The 16,643-nt window shown below is 35.1% G+C and overlaps 1 protein-coding gene across 1 annotated transcript in view; it reads right to left on the bottom strand.

Moving 5' to 3' along the window:
- Positions 1-16,643, bottom strand: part of LOC122808362 (IgGFc-binding protein-like) — a 251,858-nt gene that overhangs the window by 151,047 nt on the left and 84,168 nt on the right. The window contains 3 exon segments of the mRNA XM_044079329.1: positions 267-408; positions 10,589-10,788; positions 13,743-14,316. Coding sequence (XP_043935264.1) covers positions 267-408; positions 10,589-10,788; positions 13,743-14,316 — 916 coding nt within the window.

The following is a 16,643-nucleotide window of genomic DNA, read 5'->3' as shown; positions in this document are numbered from 1 at the left end:
AGGTATTTTATGAACTCTTAGTATAGGAGTATGTATAAAAGATTATTAGTTAGTATTTTTCAATGACATCCTTATACCTAGAGCAGACTTTGCTTACAAATCTTGCACAAAGTATAAGGAATTTATAAGTATCCTGGAAAGTCTGTATTAGTTTCAGGTAAAGGTGTAATTTAAAAAATAAGATAAAGCACTTTAGTACAGAAATGCATGCATTTGTTTTAGAAATATACATTATATCTCATGAAAATTTGAAACAAAAACATTACCCTTGTTGTAGCATCCCACAACTCCATCAACAGTCTTACATATTTCATCATCCTGGCAAGTATTTGGCTCCGACACTAAACCACCAACTGGGCTACAAGTCCACTTTTCCTTACAGTCTGCTGACAGAACAATGTCATTAAGCTAGAAAATGAGAAAATAATTTGTTTGCAGTTATTTCCTTAACAAAAAGAAAATATATGTATTTATATATCCATAACAGTAGTCTCTAGTCAATAAGACATTTTTATCAAATATCTTTTTATTGGTTCTTCAGGTTGTGCAAGATCAAAACATTGAAAGTAAATAGTTAATACAAGGAATACTGATAACAAGCAGTATAGACTAAACTGAAAATTATGCTGAGTAATGTCAAACATTTACCTAACCACCCCCCTCCAAAAAAGGTATAAGTAACAATATACTAAGTGTGTAGCATTTATAAACAGTTATAATAATCACTTGCTGAAGAATAAAATAGCTAATCATCCGAAATTAAAATATTCAAGTGAGCCTTAGAATAAAACATTAGAAAGTGGACTCAATGATTAAATCATAACCAGATAACAAAATAGAAAAGACTGAACAAGTACCACCAAAAGTGAATCGAAGTCACCAAGAACAAATCTTTGTTACACTAAAAACAGTAAGCACTTTCATTCTGTATCAAAGAACTTTGTTAGGGTAAAGGTCACAGTAAACCTACACCCTCTTTAAAAGAATAACCACCAATGAAATAATGAATGCATGTATACTAAATTGATTAATTAATTTATCATCAAAATGACCCTTGTCCAGTAGGCACCATGACCGTTTATAAATATACTTTGTCCAAGTTTATAAATAGTAAAACAGAAGTAAAGCAAAAACACCCACATTTAAAAAATATGATCATTTTTTTTTCTTTTTTAATGCTGTAGTAATGTTCCTGAATCCTGTCTGAAAAAACTTTTTTTATAGTGGATTATGTGCAATATAATCTAAGGGGGGAGTGATGTCAACACTCTGCTGGAGCTTCAAGAGTTTAATTGGCAGCTCAGACTTATCTCGAGTATCTGGTTTGAATGATCTTATTTCTATTAGATAGCATGTTTAGAATGAGAGCTTTCAGTTTGTGACAATAGGCTGTCTATTAGACTTGCTTTTTTATATGATTCATTTACTATTTTTTACTGTTTGAATTATTCTATTTATTAATATTCATATTTTTATGCTTGTGTGTTAATGCATTTTTGCTTTATTTCTACTTTACTATTTATAAAATTGGATATAGTATACTTATAAATATTGCAGTACCTAGTGATCAAGGGTCAAGTTGATGGTGAATTAATTATTCAATTTATTATGCGTACATTCTTTATTTCCTTGGTGGTTAGTCTTTTGAAAAAGGGCATAGGTTTTATGTGACGTATATTTTGATGATGTTCTTTGATACACAACGAAAGCGCTTAGTGTTTTAGTTTAAGAAAGTTTTGTTCTCAGTGACTCCTTTTCACTTTTGGTGGTACTTGTTCAGTCAGTTCAGTTTGTATGCCTGTTCTGTAAATAACAAAATAGAACCCATGACTTCCCAGTTAGGAAACGGTTTCTGAAAGGATGAGAAAGATAATTTTTAACATTGCAGATAAAAATTTAGAAACACTGACATTTTGCAAAGTAATTATTTCAGTAGAAATAGTTTCCCTAATACAGCAAAGATAACTAATAAAGTACAGTTATTATTAGTTGTATACCTCTTGCCCAATCATGTGAATTTTTGAGTCAAGGCACTGCTGAATCTGAATTTATGAACTCCAATAATATTTTATTATACAGAGAGAAATGAAACTATGGGGAAGACCAGCATTATAACAAAGAAAGCATGAGGAGAAGATTTAGAGAAGGCATATATTTTCTTAGCATACATTACATAAACACAAAAAAGTCATACATCTACATAATGCTATTTCTTTACATGACTGTGAAGTTTTTAACAGCTAGCTCCAAATATAGCCCAGCCTTATTGATGAAATAACATTATACAATATGAGAAATAAAAAGGAACACCACCAATTTTAATTTTTAAAACAGAGACTATAATAGTGAGGTGGGTTTAGAAATAAATGATATTTTCATTAAAGCCATATCATGGAATTATTGATATCTATCAAATCAGTGTGACAAAAGCATTGCTTTTAATGCAAATAATATTAATAACTATACTATAACATGATATCTGGAAAAAGTATGATTTTTATAGAACACAGTAATAAGAGGTAAATAATGTCAATTGAAAGTCTATCTAGAGTCTGTACAGGAAACATGGGGAAATAATTCCTACTAACCATTTTCCATCAATTAGTGTTTTAGGATTCTCCAAAATGAGCTGAGAAAATTACATAGTGTTAAGTAACCCAAGCTATTTTAAAAGATATGTAAATTAAGTGGCAAGCTCAGTTAGCATTTTCAGGATCTGGACCTTACAAAGGGCCATAATATTAAGAAGACAAAGACAAAGAATTCAAAACCCTTCAGATTTTTATATCAATTGTTTACCCGAAGTATTATTTATGTGGTAGGCCAATAATAATTAGTAATAATATAAAAATGTAGTTAGTCCACAAACTAGACAATACCATATAAAGTTACATAACTTGAATCTGCCTAAATATTTAATAGCTGAAAGCTTATGTTATGGTTCTGAATGAATTTATGATGGTAGTTTAACTTGTGCAACTCAAAATTAATAAATTTAAGATACTAAAGGATATTATTTACTAAAATAAATTAATATAGAAGACAAGATTTATTAATTTCAGTTATGGAAATTTTTGATAACAATGAAAGTTTCATAACTTTCCACCTACTAACTTTCCTGACACAGTTAAAGAATGATTTATAGTTAGGATTGGTTTTAATTACTACTTAAAGCTCATTCTCTGCTTTGAGCTTCCTCACGGTCCCCTAAGTACTTTCCCAGTCTCAGTAAATATGCTTTATTTTCACTAGTTTGCTTGAGTGTGCTCTTAACTTAGGTAGAATGAGACCTTTTACAAGCATTAATCAATTAATTTTTCTTGCATAATTTATTTATAACAGCATTCCAACACAGGGATTAATTTTTAAAGTTTTGATTGTATTTGTTGTGTATAGAGCCGGTGTTACCAACACAACTACTTAAGTGGATATAGAAGTAGGAGGCATTGGTAGCAGCTTCAGCAATGGGATCCACTGGAGAAGGATTACATCAGAATTTATTTAGGTCATCAAGTAATGGAATATGATTTGCATTTGAGAAGTTGTTAATCATGGAGATATTTGCAGAGGAATTATCACCAGTTTTTAAAGGAACAGTCTAGTAGTAGCTATTCATTGAGTGCAAGTGCAATGCAAACATAAGTTTGTATGACTGACTTTAACAAAGACCTGTGGTATCAGATACAGCACCAGCAGGTGTGAATGCATGAGATACCTGGCTTGTTATTTTTAAGCCTTTATGGGCTAAATGTTTGATTACCAGGTAGTAGCAGCAGAACATCATGTGATAAAAGCCTCTATAGTGGGATACAGTAGTCAGTAAAGAGAAAACGGTTTAGTTTGAGTGAGACTACAATGAGTCCTAACAGTGTTTTCAGAAGTAACTATGTTCTACCTAAAGAGAGCTCAAGATTTCAGGGACAGTCCTATTATTCTGAAATTATAAAATGCAGAGATACTTCAAGGCAGATAAAAATGAGTGATCACTAGAAGAAGAGCAGAGATAGGTAAACAATTTAAACAAAGGAGAAAGAGAGAGCAGATAACTTAAGGCTAATCTAATAATTTGAAAGAGAAGAATAAACATAAATATTCTACATTATTACAGGACCATCTTTATAAAGAAACATTAAATGCAAATTAATATCATCGATAAATATTGTAAAAGTAATATGGATCCCCATGATAATATGTAAAGGAATCATTAGTTTGCTTTTAAAATGAATAAATAAAAGTTCAACATATATATCGAAAGGATAATAAAAAATAAATTATTACTTTGCCCCATTCTGAATTTTTAACCAAATTAGAAGCAATATAATTAATGTACAAGGATGTAAAATGATTTACGTAAAGAACTTTAACTGCATTAATAAAGAATTCAGGAAAAATCATATTCATGACTGAAAAGAAAAGAAAAGAACACACAGAAAATGCAATGTTTCCTCCTGTACCCTTTCCCCCATGCATGGAAAACAGGAAAAGTTCACCTCAGTGGGACAATGACATAGAGTGATTGATGAGAGCAGGCTCCCATGTTCCCCATAGAAACTTAAACTCCATATGGTTAAGACCATATGTTTGAGTTTTTGAAAACTCAAAGCTTTAGTTTTGAGATTGTGGTACAGCGAGGATAAGGATATTTACCCCTTTCCTCACTGTAGTGTGATCTCAGAGTTGGTATATATAAATAGCAGGTGGTGTAGGGGCTGCAGTGGGGAACGTAAAAAGGTAGATTTTTATGTTGGTTTGTTTTTGATGTTCAAGTTTTCAGAAACTTGATCTTATTGTCTCATCAATATTTTTTTCAAGTTTACGAAAAGGTGATCATTTGACATAGACCTGTATAGTTATATATGGGAGCCATGTCTTTGTTGAACAATGGTTTGGTCAACTAAACTAGATGTTCAACAAATGTGCAAGATCAGGCAATTCTCAGAGTTAGTGAATATGCCTTTCCCCAGATACTAATTGATCTCATAGTTAGTATATATAATTAGCTGGGGGAGTTGGGGTGCAGCCTCCCATATGTATGTTGCAGAGGGGCTTACTCTTCTGTGAAAAACACTGCATTTTTTGCTTCATTTTGCACATGTCAAGCTTGCTGCTGTATGTTGCAGAGGGGCTTACTCTTCTGTGAAAAACACTGCATTTTTTGCTTCATTTTGCACATGTCAAGCTTGCTGCTCAGTTCATGCACAGAAACATGTCAACATTTGCTGTCTTGACATTTCTGTCAATGCTTAGATCATTTGATCAATGTAAATAGATCTATATAGATCATGCAGACTTAGAGAAGAGGAAGAAAATGATCAAAATGCAGCACTCACCTTCTAGTTCATTTCAAAGTCTAGCTTAAATTTTCAAGATGCCTGCCACCTTCCAGTGTTGACAGTTTAAGAGTTAATCAGCTGAATATTGCACTGAGAAGCAGTATGTTTTCAATACATTTACCATGGCAAAAGGCTAACCAGAAATGTAATGTATCATTGCCTGAACACATGACCACAGATGTACTGTTGAGATGCCATTATGATCGGATACTTCATTGTCTTACTTTTTCTCTCTGGTTACATAGAGTATGAATAGCTACTACATGCCATGTACAAAAATAACCTAAACCCAGAAGTCATTCCCCAGGGAAACTCCTCCTCAGACTCCAATCCTAACTGGAGTCTCCTAAAATGTCCAGCTCATAGAAGACCAGCACTGATCACTACAGCCTATCTGACCCCCACTTCTTCCTGAAATAAATTCAAATCACTCATCTTTAACATGCTTTAATAACTGTAATAAAACTAATGACATAACAATTCTACATCGCTTCAACTAACATTATCTTGACCGTCTTTCGTCTGATATGGGTATTTTCCTAGCAGACCTAGGATCTATTAATTTCAAAAAAGAGTCAACAAAACCTAACTTCAGATCCTCCAAACATGCCACTTTCAGCCTGATTATTACAAACATACCAAACTACAACTCCAACATAAACATTTTGCCACCACCACTAACCAGCCACTGCTTAATCACTTTTATAATTATCAAACATCCTATAAAACTATCACTAATATTAAATGCTATAAGAAACCATTAGCTTGACAAGCCTTATCTGCAAAGCCATGGGAGAGATCAATGGAATGGATAAATAAAATAAAGAGGAAGGGAACTTTTTTGATTTGAACCAACAGTTTGTTGGCGTTGTCATGAGGCAAATCCTCTTTCTTGGTGTTGACTTTTTGAGACAGTCACCAGTCACCATGAGGATTGGGCAGGGAAAGGCAGTCCATACCGACTACCTCCGCCTGGCACAGGCCAATACACCACTCACCCCCTTCATCGAAATCTCAAAAGTTTGAATGTAATGTAACATGAAAATACATGACTACCAGGGCGATGGGAACTTGCACATCAGGGCTAAGTGAGCCAGAGTTGAGGTGTCACTCAAAGCCTACTGGAAGGGCCACAGACTCAGGGCCTCTCCCACAGCTAGGCTTTTGTCTCTCATCTACTTTCTATCCAACTACAAACACATCTACTTTGAATGGGACAAAGTTGGACTGCAACTGCAAACTGAACCCATAAACCAGGCTCTCCACCAAAAACACAGATCTGACACAGATATCCTCCAGAAGACTGGTGCAGAACTATGGCTCGAAACAGCAACGCCATGACTTGATACAACCCCTTAAAAAAACATTCAAACCCCTAGCTAGTCATACCATAGGGAACCGCAAGCTTATAAATATCTCAGATGACTAAAGAATCAGGATCAGGCAGAGAAAAGTATGGGAGTTGCCTCGGTTGCCAGGTTAGTTAGTTAAAAACCCTTCTATAAGTCCAACTGATCACCCAGAGTATTCAAGGATCAATTCACTCAGGTCATCACCTGATCTCCAGAGACCCATCATCTAGATCACTTAATTCACACAATGTCTGACCCCTGCTCTGCTCTGATACAGACCTAAGATTGCCACAGGCCTGAAGTGTCTCAAAAAAAGGGAGAAAAAGTCAAAATGATCTCAAAAACTCAGTGGACTAAAAAAGATCTCTCTATTCAGCAGCTTATCCAGAGCTGCCTGACTGTCTCATAGGGTTCTATCGCCTGAGGTGAATTTGCTCAGGATGAATATGCAAGCATTAAAATTCTCTAGATCCTCGAGAACCACTTGAAAATGGACTTAAAAAAGGAACCACAAGAACACGTGGAGAGGGGCTGGAGTGCACACGATTCACTCACCCAGAGACTAGAAGGGTGCTGTGGACAACCCCATCACCCCAAAGAACTCCCAGCACCTCTAGCCAAAATTCCGAGGATGAGCTTGGAGAATGCACCTCTCTTGCCTTGATATGGGAGGAAGCACTACCAATGGAGGGAACACTAAGATATCAGCAGGGATGATAAGGCACAGCAAAATGCCAGGCATACTGTTTTATCCTTATAAATTTATTCAAGCTAAAGGCTGAACGAAAGCCACCTAAACCAGTCTAGCACTAGTACTGACAAACTCAAAAACTTTCTCACTCCCACAATTTGAACCATAAACTCTCCTTAGATGACCCAAATACAACAGCTGTATGTTGACTCAATGTTCTACTCCAGACACAAGACACATTCAGACTACTTATCTACGGGCTTTATAAGCACACCAAAACTGAATAGCTATCCACCAAACTCAAACATATACTTACTATAAAGGATGACACATGGCAAAATATGACAACAAACCCTAACATCTGACAAACACACCTCCTCTGCAGTTTTACTTAACCTTGCCACAAGATCTAGCTGAAGGTACAAAAGAAATCTCCCAACATAGAAATAAATTACTTTGTTAAATTCTTCCAAACACTTTTGGAAAGATGGTAACTTTGTTTCAGGGGAAAAACTTAATTTTTTCATCCCTCTTCTAGCACCATATAGCTGTTTATATTTTCTGGATGAGATTTTTCTTTTGAGGAAAGCTAGTATTACAAACTGTGAGGAATTTTTATTAAATATCAATTCCACAACTTTAAATTTATGGCTGAATACAACTTTAGTTTTATCAACTTCTTGGATGTTCAGTTAACCAAAATTGTGTGGAAGACAGACATGAATCCAGTATCTATAGAAAACCAACCTACTTTAATAGTTTTCTACACAATAATAGTAGTCATAAATTCTAGCAGAAAAAAATCTTGTAAAAGGCCAGAACTCCACAGATAATTCGCAAAGCACCTGACTCTTTATTATCTTTAAAGTACACAGCCACTCCATAGAAATAGCTCCCACTTTCAAATACATAGCATTATGGTTTAATCAGCCATTTATCTTTCATTTCTATGTAGGCAGAGTAAGAGTAAATATAAACTTCCTCCTCTTCTGGGCTAAAAAAGATTTCCTATTTTCTATTTCAACCAGCCAAAACAGCCATTGCCAATAGAATTTGCCTTTTTCAACATAAAAGTGCACTTTCCATTTTTGTTTTTGTCCTCCAAGAAAAACAAAGCCAGACTGCATACAATGTCTAACAGCATCTGGAGGTTCATTACAAACTCATCTCTCAGCATCACTGCATCACTGTAAAAAACCTAAATAGCTTCCCATAAAATAAATATTTAATCTACTATTAGTATTCTAACTCTACAAACTACTTCATTTCTAGACATTTTCTCCCTTTGCAGATAATCTTTAAGAAATAATGTCTTCATACAACCTGAGACAGTACTCACAAGCCACACCAACTCTCATTACCCCTAGAACCAAACTCCACAGCTCTGAATATGCTTTCTCCCCCTCACCCACCTAACTTTACCAAGCTCTCCCTATCAACATTAAGGAAATCAGTACTTATTGCAAATTCAGAATGCAACTCAAAAAGCACTTCTTTATCCATGTTAAATATTTCTGCTTCGACACAGATTATAACATCTAACAGAGTTTATATATCTTCTGAAGGCTGGCTCACTTTAGAAATTAATTTGGGTCTATATTAGAACACATAACTTTAAAATTTTCAAGTGTTCTAATATCGAACCCTATTAATCGAAAATTTAAAACATCGAACATACAGAACAGTGAATATTTTCTTAGGGAAAAAATTTGCTGTTCCAAAACACATACAGACAACACAAGCACACCAAACAAACAGCAATCCACACATATACACCTAAACTCTTAAACCTAACCCTACACTAAACTATACATACACCACTAACTATCCACTTACCTTAACCCAAACCCTAACCCTAAGGTCCGTCACTATCGCACAGTCACCTCACCCGCTCCCTAACCCTAACTCACCTACCCCGCCCTAACCCTCACGTCCACACAATTGCACACTTACCTGACCCGCGCCATAACCCTAACTCACCTAACCTGCCCTAACCCGCACATCCACACAATCGCACACTTACCTGAACCCGACCTGTAACTTTACACCACAGCACTGAAAATACCGAAGCAACAGAAATGGACAACCAATTTTTTTTCCCTAGGAAAAAAAATTTGTTTTTCTGTTTCTTCAATATTTTCAGCTTTTTCGCTGAAAATGGGTCGATATTAGAACACTCAAAATTTTGAAAGTTCGGTGTTCTAATATAGACCCATTAATTTATGTATATATTGTATAGTACAGTCTGCTTGTTCAGTAGAATGTATATATACAGTTTTATATTTCTTACATTTCTATAATTTTTGTTTTGTGAAAGGTTTATATTTTACCTGAGCTGAGCTTGAAATTAGTCAGTACTGATCAGTACACAACACCAGTCTGAACAAGTGTGTGTGTTTGTGTGTGTGTTTGTGTGTGTGTGTGTGCGTGTGTGCGTGTGTGTGTGTTTGTGTGTGTGTGTGTAAGAGAGAGAGAGACAGACAGGCACACAGACAGGCAGGCAGACAGACAGAGAAAAGGAGAAAAAGAGAGACAATGAAATAGAAAGCACCCATCCCTGTAGAAATACCAATGTGCATGAGTAACACTCAAACATCCTTTAGTTTGGCTATGTGAGTAATCTGCAGTGCAACTACGTTTAATGATCTGTTGGATAAAACACAATTTTACATTCAGTAAAGGTAACAGTATGCAGGTGAAGGCATACTATGATATGTAAAATAAAATCTATATGAAATTTAGATAAATGTTAGCATGAAAGAAATTAATTCTTTAAACAGAATCATAATCAAAAATAATTTCAGGGAAAAAAGATGTTTGAGTAATATAAGATATGACTCTAGAATAAAGAGAAATAGTTGTCTGGGGCATGCACAAATTGTTTCTATTTTTTATAAAATCTTTAGCAATTAAATAGATGATCTTTCTTTTGTATAAGTTATGTAAAATGCAATAGTGACGTATGAAATGTGAAAGGAGAGCAATCTATGTTCAGCAAAAGCATTTTGATTACATCAAATGTCTAGGCTTATGTTTAAAATAATATTAGAAATGTAGAGGTACTATGGTAGTATTATATTATATGTTATTTCTCACTTGTTTTAATATCTACTACTGTTTTTGCATTCATTTCTTGAATTCTGGCAAACTCAGAATATATTGAATTTGTTTTCAATCTGCATTACATTCTGACACGCAAATGATTCAAGTACCTTATAATAGCGTCCATTTTCATAACATCCACAATGGTTTATATCAACACACTCCTGGCCATCAAAGAAGTATCCATCATCACACTCGCAGCCCTCTGCACAATGTTTTGGACAATTTACTGGCTCATATATTCCAGCACAGGAGGTTGCACAGATGTCTGCACAAAGTTTGTAATGACTATTTGCCATACAGGATAATGCTAAAAGAGTAAAGAAAAAGAAAAAAAAATAGTCATATGTCATGCTAATATATATTCAACTCCTAGCATAACTGCAAATATGGAAATTCTGCAAAATTCTGGAAAATTCAGTGGCATGAGTACTTTTGCTTATGTTCAGTTAGGACAAATTGCCTTTCTGTGGTTTATAATAATGTGTGTGATCATGAAGGTATTGGGTTATCGAAAATATTTTTAACATTCTTCCAAGGCAGTTAAAAGTACTTGTAAATGCAGTGAAAATGTATCACTATTAATTTAACAGATCATGTTTTAACAGCTGTAATGAGAAAATCCAATAAACCATTCAGATCTACAGACATCTTTGTCACTTTTAATAGTTTGTTTTGCATTACTTTTCCTTGGTGTTTCTGTTACTTGTAGAAAGTTTCTGTTATCTGAAAAACTCTACAATTCTGGGGTTCTGATCAGATGCTGAACTCTGTTATATACACTAGAAGGTCTTTCTGAGTTTGCACTCATACCTCAGATGACTGATGTCCTCTGCAGCAATAGTCACATTTTGAGGAACAACGTTCTGCTCAGCTTTTTGAGTATACGTTTTTCAAAATGTGAATATTGTTCCAGGGCTGTGTCCTGAACACAATAAACATGTAATGAGTTAAATAATAAAACTTGCTGAGATTTGGATGTCACTGGATAAGAAAACTCCTTTATCAGAATTAATAAAGACAATAAAAATGTGCTGAAAACATCTTTATATAATTAGAAGCTGTATGGAGTCCACTACACGTGATTGCATTTTATTTGCTTGCATTTGACTTCCTAATTGCTAATTCCTACTTGCTCAAAATGGTAAATGCCCTTCTTCCAATCCAATCCTAGTAAAATACATAGTCCTTGTACAACATGGCCTTAGTAAACTGCATAGCCCTTCATAAACACTAAATGTAACCATAATGCATCCACTCATTCCCTACCATAGTTTAATTCCTTGCAAACTGGTCCTTACCCTAAAAATCTGTCTCTCTCTCTCTCTCTCTTTCACCATAAAAATGATTTTCCTGATTGCTGCCTAAACCTAAATTCTACAACCACTCCCTAAACCTAGGGATTCCTTGATCAGAATGTAATCCTAATCCTGAATCCTATGCCATCCCTAAGAGTACATTTGCCCCAATTGTCCCCAAAACCTAACAGTGTAACTCCTACCCACTCCTACCCCATGGCTGCTGCACTTACCCCACTCAGCTACATGTCTGGGTGGTAGCTGGCAACATCAGTCTTTTTAGGCATCTGACACCCATTGCCCAGACATGCAGTTGGATGGCACAGTAATGCAGTGGTTAATGTTGTCACCTCACACCAAGAGGTTGTCTAGTTTGATTCTCGGCTGGGGTGCTTTTTGTGTGGAGTCTGCATGTCTTCCCTGCATTTGTGATGGTTTCCTCTGGGTACTCCATTTTCCTCCCAGATTACAAATACATGTGTCTGGAGCATTTCTCCCTGGGCCTCTGCTAGAAATTGGCTCATTCCAATTTAAACTTTCCCGGTAAACAAATGTTTAAATAAATAAAGTGCAAGATCCATCCTGTGGGAGATGCAAGACAAGACTTGATCATTTATTGTACACCAACCAATGCGGCTAGTTCATGTTACAGAAATAATACCAACGATGGTATATAAAGTATATTATTTTAATTCATTTAAAACTATTTGTCAGTACATAATTGTAATTGCATAATGTGGTATTACATATTTAAGGAAACATGATTCTTCTGTTTAGGTACATATTAAAACTTTAGATATGTATTAGAAGTTTTTCATTATATCTCTGTCAAAAGTAGTTCTCTATGTCCCTGTTTGATAGCCGTACTACCTTCACCTTGTTATTACTACCACTATTTTTACTGGGAGGAGCTGAGGTTGTAAAGTCAGCAGGAAAAGAGGAATGAATGGTTTATATTCACTTCAGATATGGGAGAATAATGGGGAATAGTATTTATAGCTGTTGTGAGTCCCCCATCAACAACAAGAGAGTAAAGGTACCTGGAATGCCATGGTATTGTTAATGAAAGCAGGCAGCTACGTGAAAAAGTAGAAGGGATTTCTTGGCTCTTAGCTGTTCCATCAACAAACAAAAAGCATGTACAACTCAGAATACACTGATGAAATTACACATTACAGTGCATTTCTGATAAAAACATGTTATGTGTATACTGCATGAAAAACCCATCCAAGCTTGAGTAAACCTCCTGTAATAGAGGGCCATGGGATATATTCAAATGACCCTTAAGGATATCATGTGTTTCAACTACATGACTTCTGAATGTTCATGACATTTTTACTTTTTTCAGCCTTTATGATTACATTTAGGCCAATAAAGACAAACTCAACTAGCTGTTGACATTCATGTTTTAACCCTCTTATTGGCCTAGTCAGTACAACATAAATGGATAATCTGGCTGTACTTCAGAACACATGGTATTTAAATCCAGCTGATGCTTGCAGTTTTTACTAAATGTTTTGTCTGTGTGACATCTTTACCCTTTGGGTTATCTGTATATCTACCTATATTCATTACGATGCTACATGACCATTCTAACTTCTCACTCCAACTGTTTGTTTACCTTTCATGCACTTTTTGAAGTTTAATTATTTTATCTAGAGTACCTAGTCAGTAGTCTAAAATCATTTAGATCTCATTTCAGAATAGTTTGCCTGAAATGGATGAATATTAAATGAAACAAAGCACATTAAAGCAGCAAATGACTACAGGCCTCTTACAGTTATATCATTTACAAGAATGATCATAAATTAAATAACTGTAATAGCTGGAATTTCTACATTCTAAAAATACTAGCATGTCCTCATAAGGAGCTTGTAGGGCTGTAATGACTAGAAATCACACTAAATAACTTGCCTACCATTGCATGAAGTTTTAAAAAATATAGATTTGATTCTGAAATACTTACGACAGAAGTTGTCTTTCCTCCATTCTTTGACAGTGGCCCCAGTTTCCTGGCAAACTGCAACATATGACTGGATACTGTTGCATAACACTTTGCGTTCCCCGTTGCCTGCACAGAGATCATAGACGCAGTCATTAAAGTAAGTGTTTGGATCAATTATCTTATGGCAGGCAGTGAAAGGGCCCTCTGGGTTTGTTAAAATTCCACAATAGTTCTCATTTTTGAATAGTGCGGTCTTGTCTGCACTACATGTAGGACAAGTGGTTTCACTGCAGCCATCATCACATTTTGCTCCGGGAACGTTGACTTTCCAGGATGCTCCAAATGCTACAACATCTTTTGTGGTCCTGCCATTTGGCAGCATGAAATCATCTGTTTTGTCACCATTGTAGTTCCCCATCAGACCACACATTTTATTCTTATAGTTTCCTGGCACTGTTAATGACAAGTGATACACCAAGTCATAACTGAGCTTTAGCTGGAAATTTGTTTCGATATTGATGCTGTTGCCATATTGTCGAGCAATCACTTGGTTGTTATTAAAGTTCAGAGGAAGGTTATAATATATTCCATTCACCTACAAAATGAAACAAATTGCTGAGTTCCAGCAAAACATGGAGAAATTATATACAACCTATATGTCACATTAATAAGTATGTACTAGAGTTTACACATGGGACTTTTTTTTTTTTAGTTGAAGTTGCTAAGTTAATACGCATTTCTTATGCTAAAAATTAAATTCATTTGTATTAACCATTGATCATTTCAAAGTAGGATTAATTAAATTGTTTGCTTAGTGCAATAGTAATGTGTCAGAACACCTTTGGCTTAATGGTAAAATATATGCTATGTCAAAGCTGAGATACTGTTAAGACAGCTGCTTTGGTTAACCATCCATAAATAAAGTATAAAATACTGACACATCAGACAAATGAGGACCACTTTCCCACTAATCTGCTTCTATCATATCAATTAAGTATTCTGTTGAAATCAATATAAACTTCAGTTACCTGCAGAATTTTATTTAAGCCTCTCTGAAGTGTAGTTGTAGGACTCCCAAGTTAAAATCAACATGTTAGCTCATAGAAAGTCAAACACAGAACCCCAAAAACACTTTTATCTTAGACCTACCACCAAATGAACAAAACGTTTGTTTAGGAACAGATCTTAAAATCCTTTTTGGACAGTTTCTTCACCCTCTACTGTCTTCTCTTTAATCATATCTACTCAGAGGTTGCATTTATTTTGAGTAGTGTTTTTTTATCAAGTATTCCTTTTCCTCACAAAGTATTCACTCTGTCTTGATTGTATAATAGGGCTTTCAGACAGTTGTATATTGCAGTAGTTTTCTGTGTTTTAGCACCTAAAAGAGCTATTTATTCTGTCACCATTTAAAATGACTTTGGACCATTTCCAGCCTGACTGTCAATCTAACAAGTAGTCCATTAAACTTGTTTTGTCTTCCCATCTTAAAACTAAGCAGTAGAAAGAGAAAACACTTGCATAATCTTGTCATCATAAATAACTGGTGTATGTTTTCTGTTATTGTATGACATTCCCATGCCCTGTGCAGCATGAGCTATGTACTGAAATGTGCAGTATGCTGTTTTTATGTGTATCCTCTGAGCAGCCTTTTCTCACTCTGTGCATTGTCTGTTAAGATGCTGTTCTGCCCAGGTACTCCTCTGTTTCCAGAAGTTAACCTGATTGCCACCAAAAGGAAGTGATTCTGTTTCAGAGTCCACTTACACTGAGATGGGCAAGGAATTATTAGGTTTGTATCACCTTTTTGTTTGGCTGTATCATTTGGATTCAGTATTTAAATCTAAGCCATTATTAATACAGACTAGATCACAGACATTTGCATTATAGAGCTGGCAATTCCATTTCCATTGCTAATCCTACTTCTGCTGTATAAAAACTACTGTATGCAAACACCAAATACATCATGAGATAAATGACTAAAGGAGAGTAGTGGAGGAATAACATACTCACATTTCCAACATGCTGTGAATAGTTCACCTTTCGATTTAACAAAGTAATTGTTTGGATTAGTAGTGGTTGCAGAGGAGACTAGACCCTTGTTGTACCAGAGGAGGCGAACAAGTCACCAAAGCACAAATGCACAATAAGTGCATGAAAACTGCTTGGTACATGAACCTCTCCAAGCTGAAATTATTTTTAATAATAACCAGTGTGCATGAGGTCATAACAGTATCACACAATGGCATATGATATGACAATGACAGTAATTAAAATACTGCTAGTAGTAACCTGATTGTTTACCATTTAATAAATATCGAAATACCGCAATCCCGACACTCTGAATACAGACATCCAGAATCTCGAGTTTGTGGAATCTCAAAATAAAAATAAATAAATAAATAAATAAATAAATAAATAAATAAATAAATAAAACACAAAACATAATGTAATAATGTTTTTGCAGGGGGACAAGCCCCCCTCCACCCACACACCCCCTGCAACTTAAATATACCAATTCAGAGATTGCACTACTATGGAGAGAATGGGTAAGTTCCCATTCCGCACTGTACAGCAATCTCCATTCACAATTTTCAAGATTGTGCAATCTTGAGATTCTGGGTGTTGGTATTCAGGGTCTCGGGATTGTGGTATTTCGATATTTACTAGTGAACCCATCATGGAATATAATAATTCTGTATGTTAACCATTACTGTGCAGGGTGGATGGGTGGCTATCTTGATGTCAACTTGTATAGGAGGCACTGATAGGCATACACAGCTTAAGGGAAAAAATACCAAACAGTTCTTTCTTTCAAATAAAACCATAAGTTATTAGGTTGCTACATTATAAATGCTTTTTGTATAAACTTGCTGTGTTAATACACTTAATGTCACACAGAAAATGTATAAAAATATGACT

This window comes from Protopterus annectens, chromosome 8.part0 (genome assembly GCF_019279795.1).
Source record: "Protopterus annectens isolate FY-2018-M chromosome 8.part0, PAN1.0, whole genome shotgun sequence".
In the NCBI taxonomy this organism is placed as follows: Eukaryota; Metazoa; Chordata; order Ceratodontiformes; family Protopteridae; genus Protopterus; species Protopterus annectens.
Note: the sequence above shows the minus strand (reverse complement) of the source record. Positions and strands in the feature narration are given on the sequence as shown.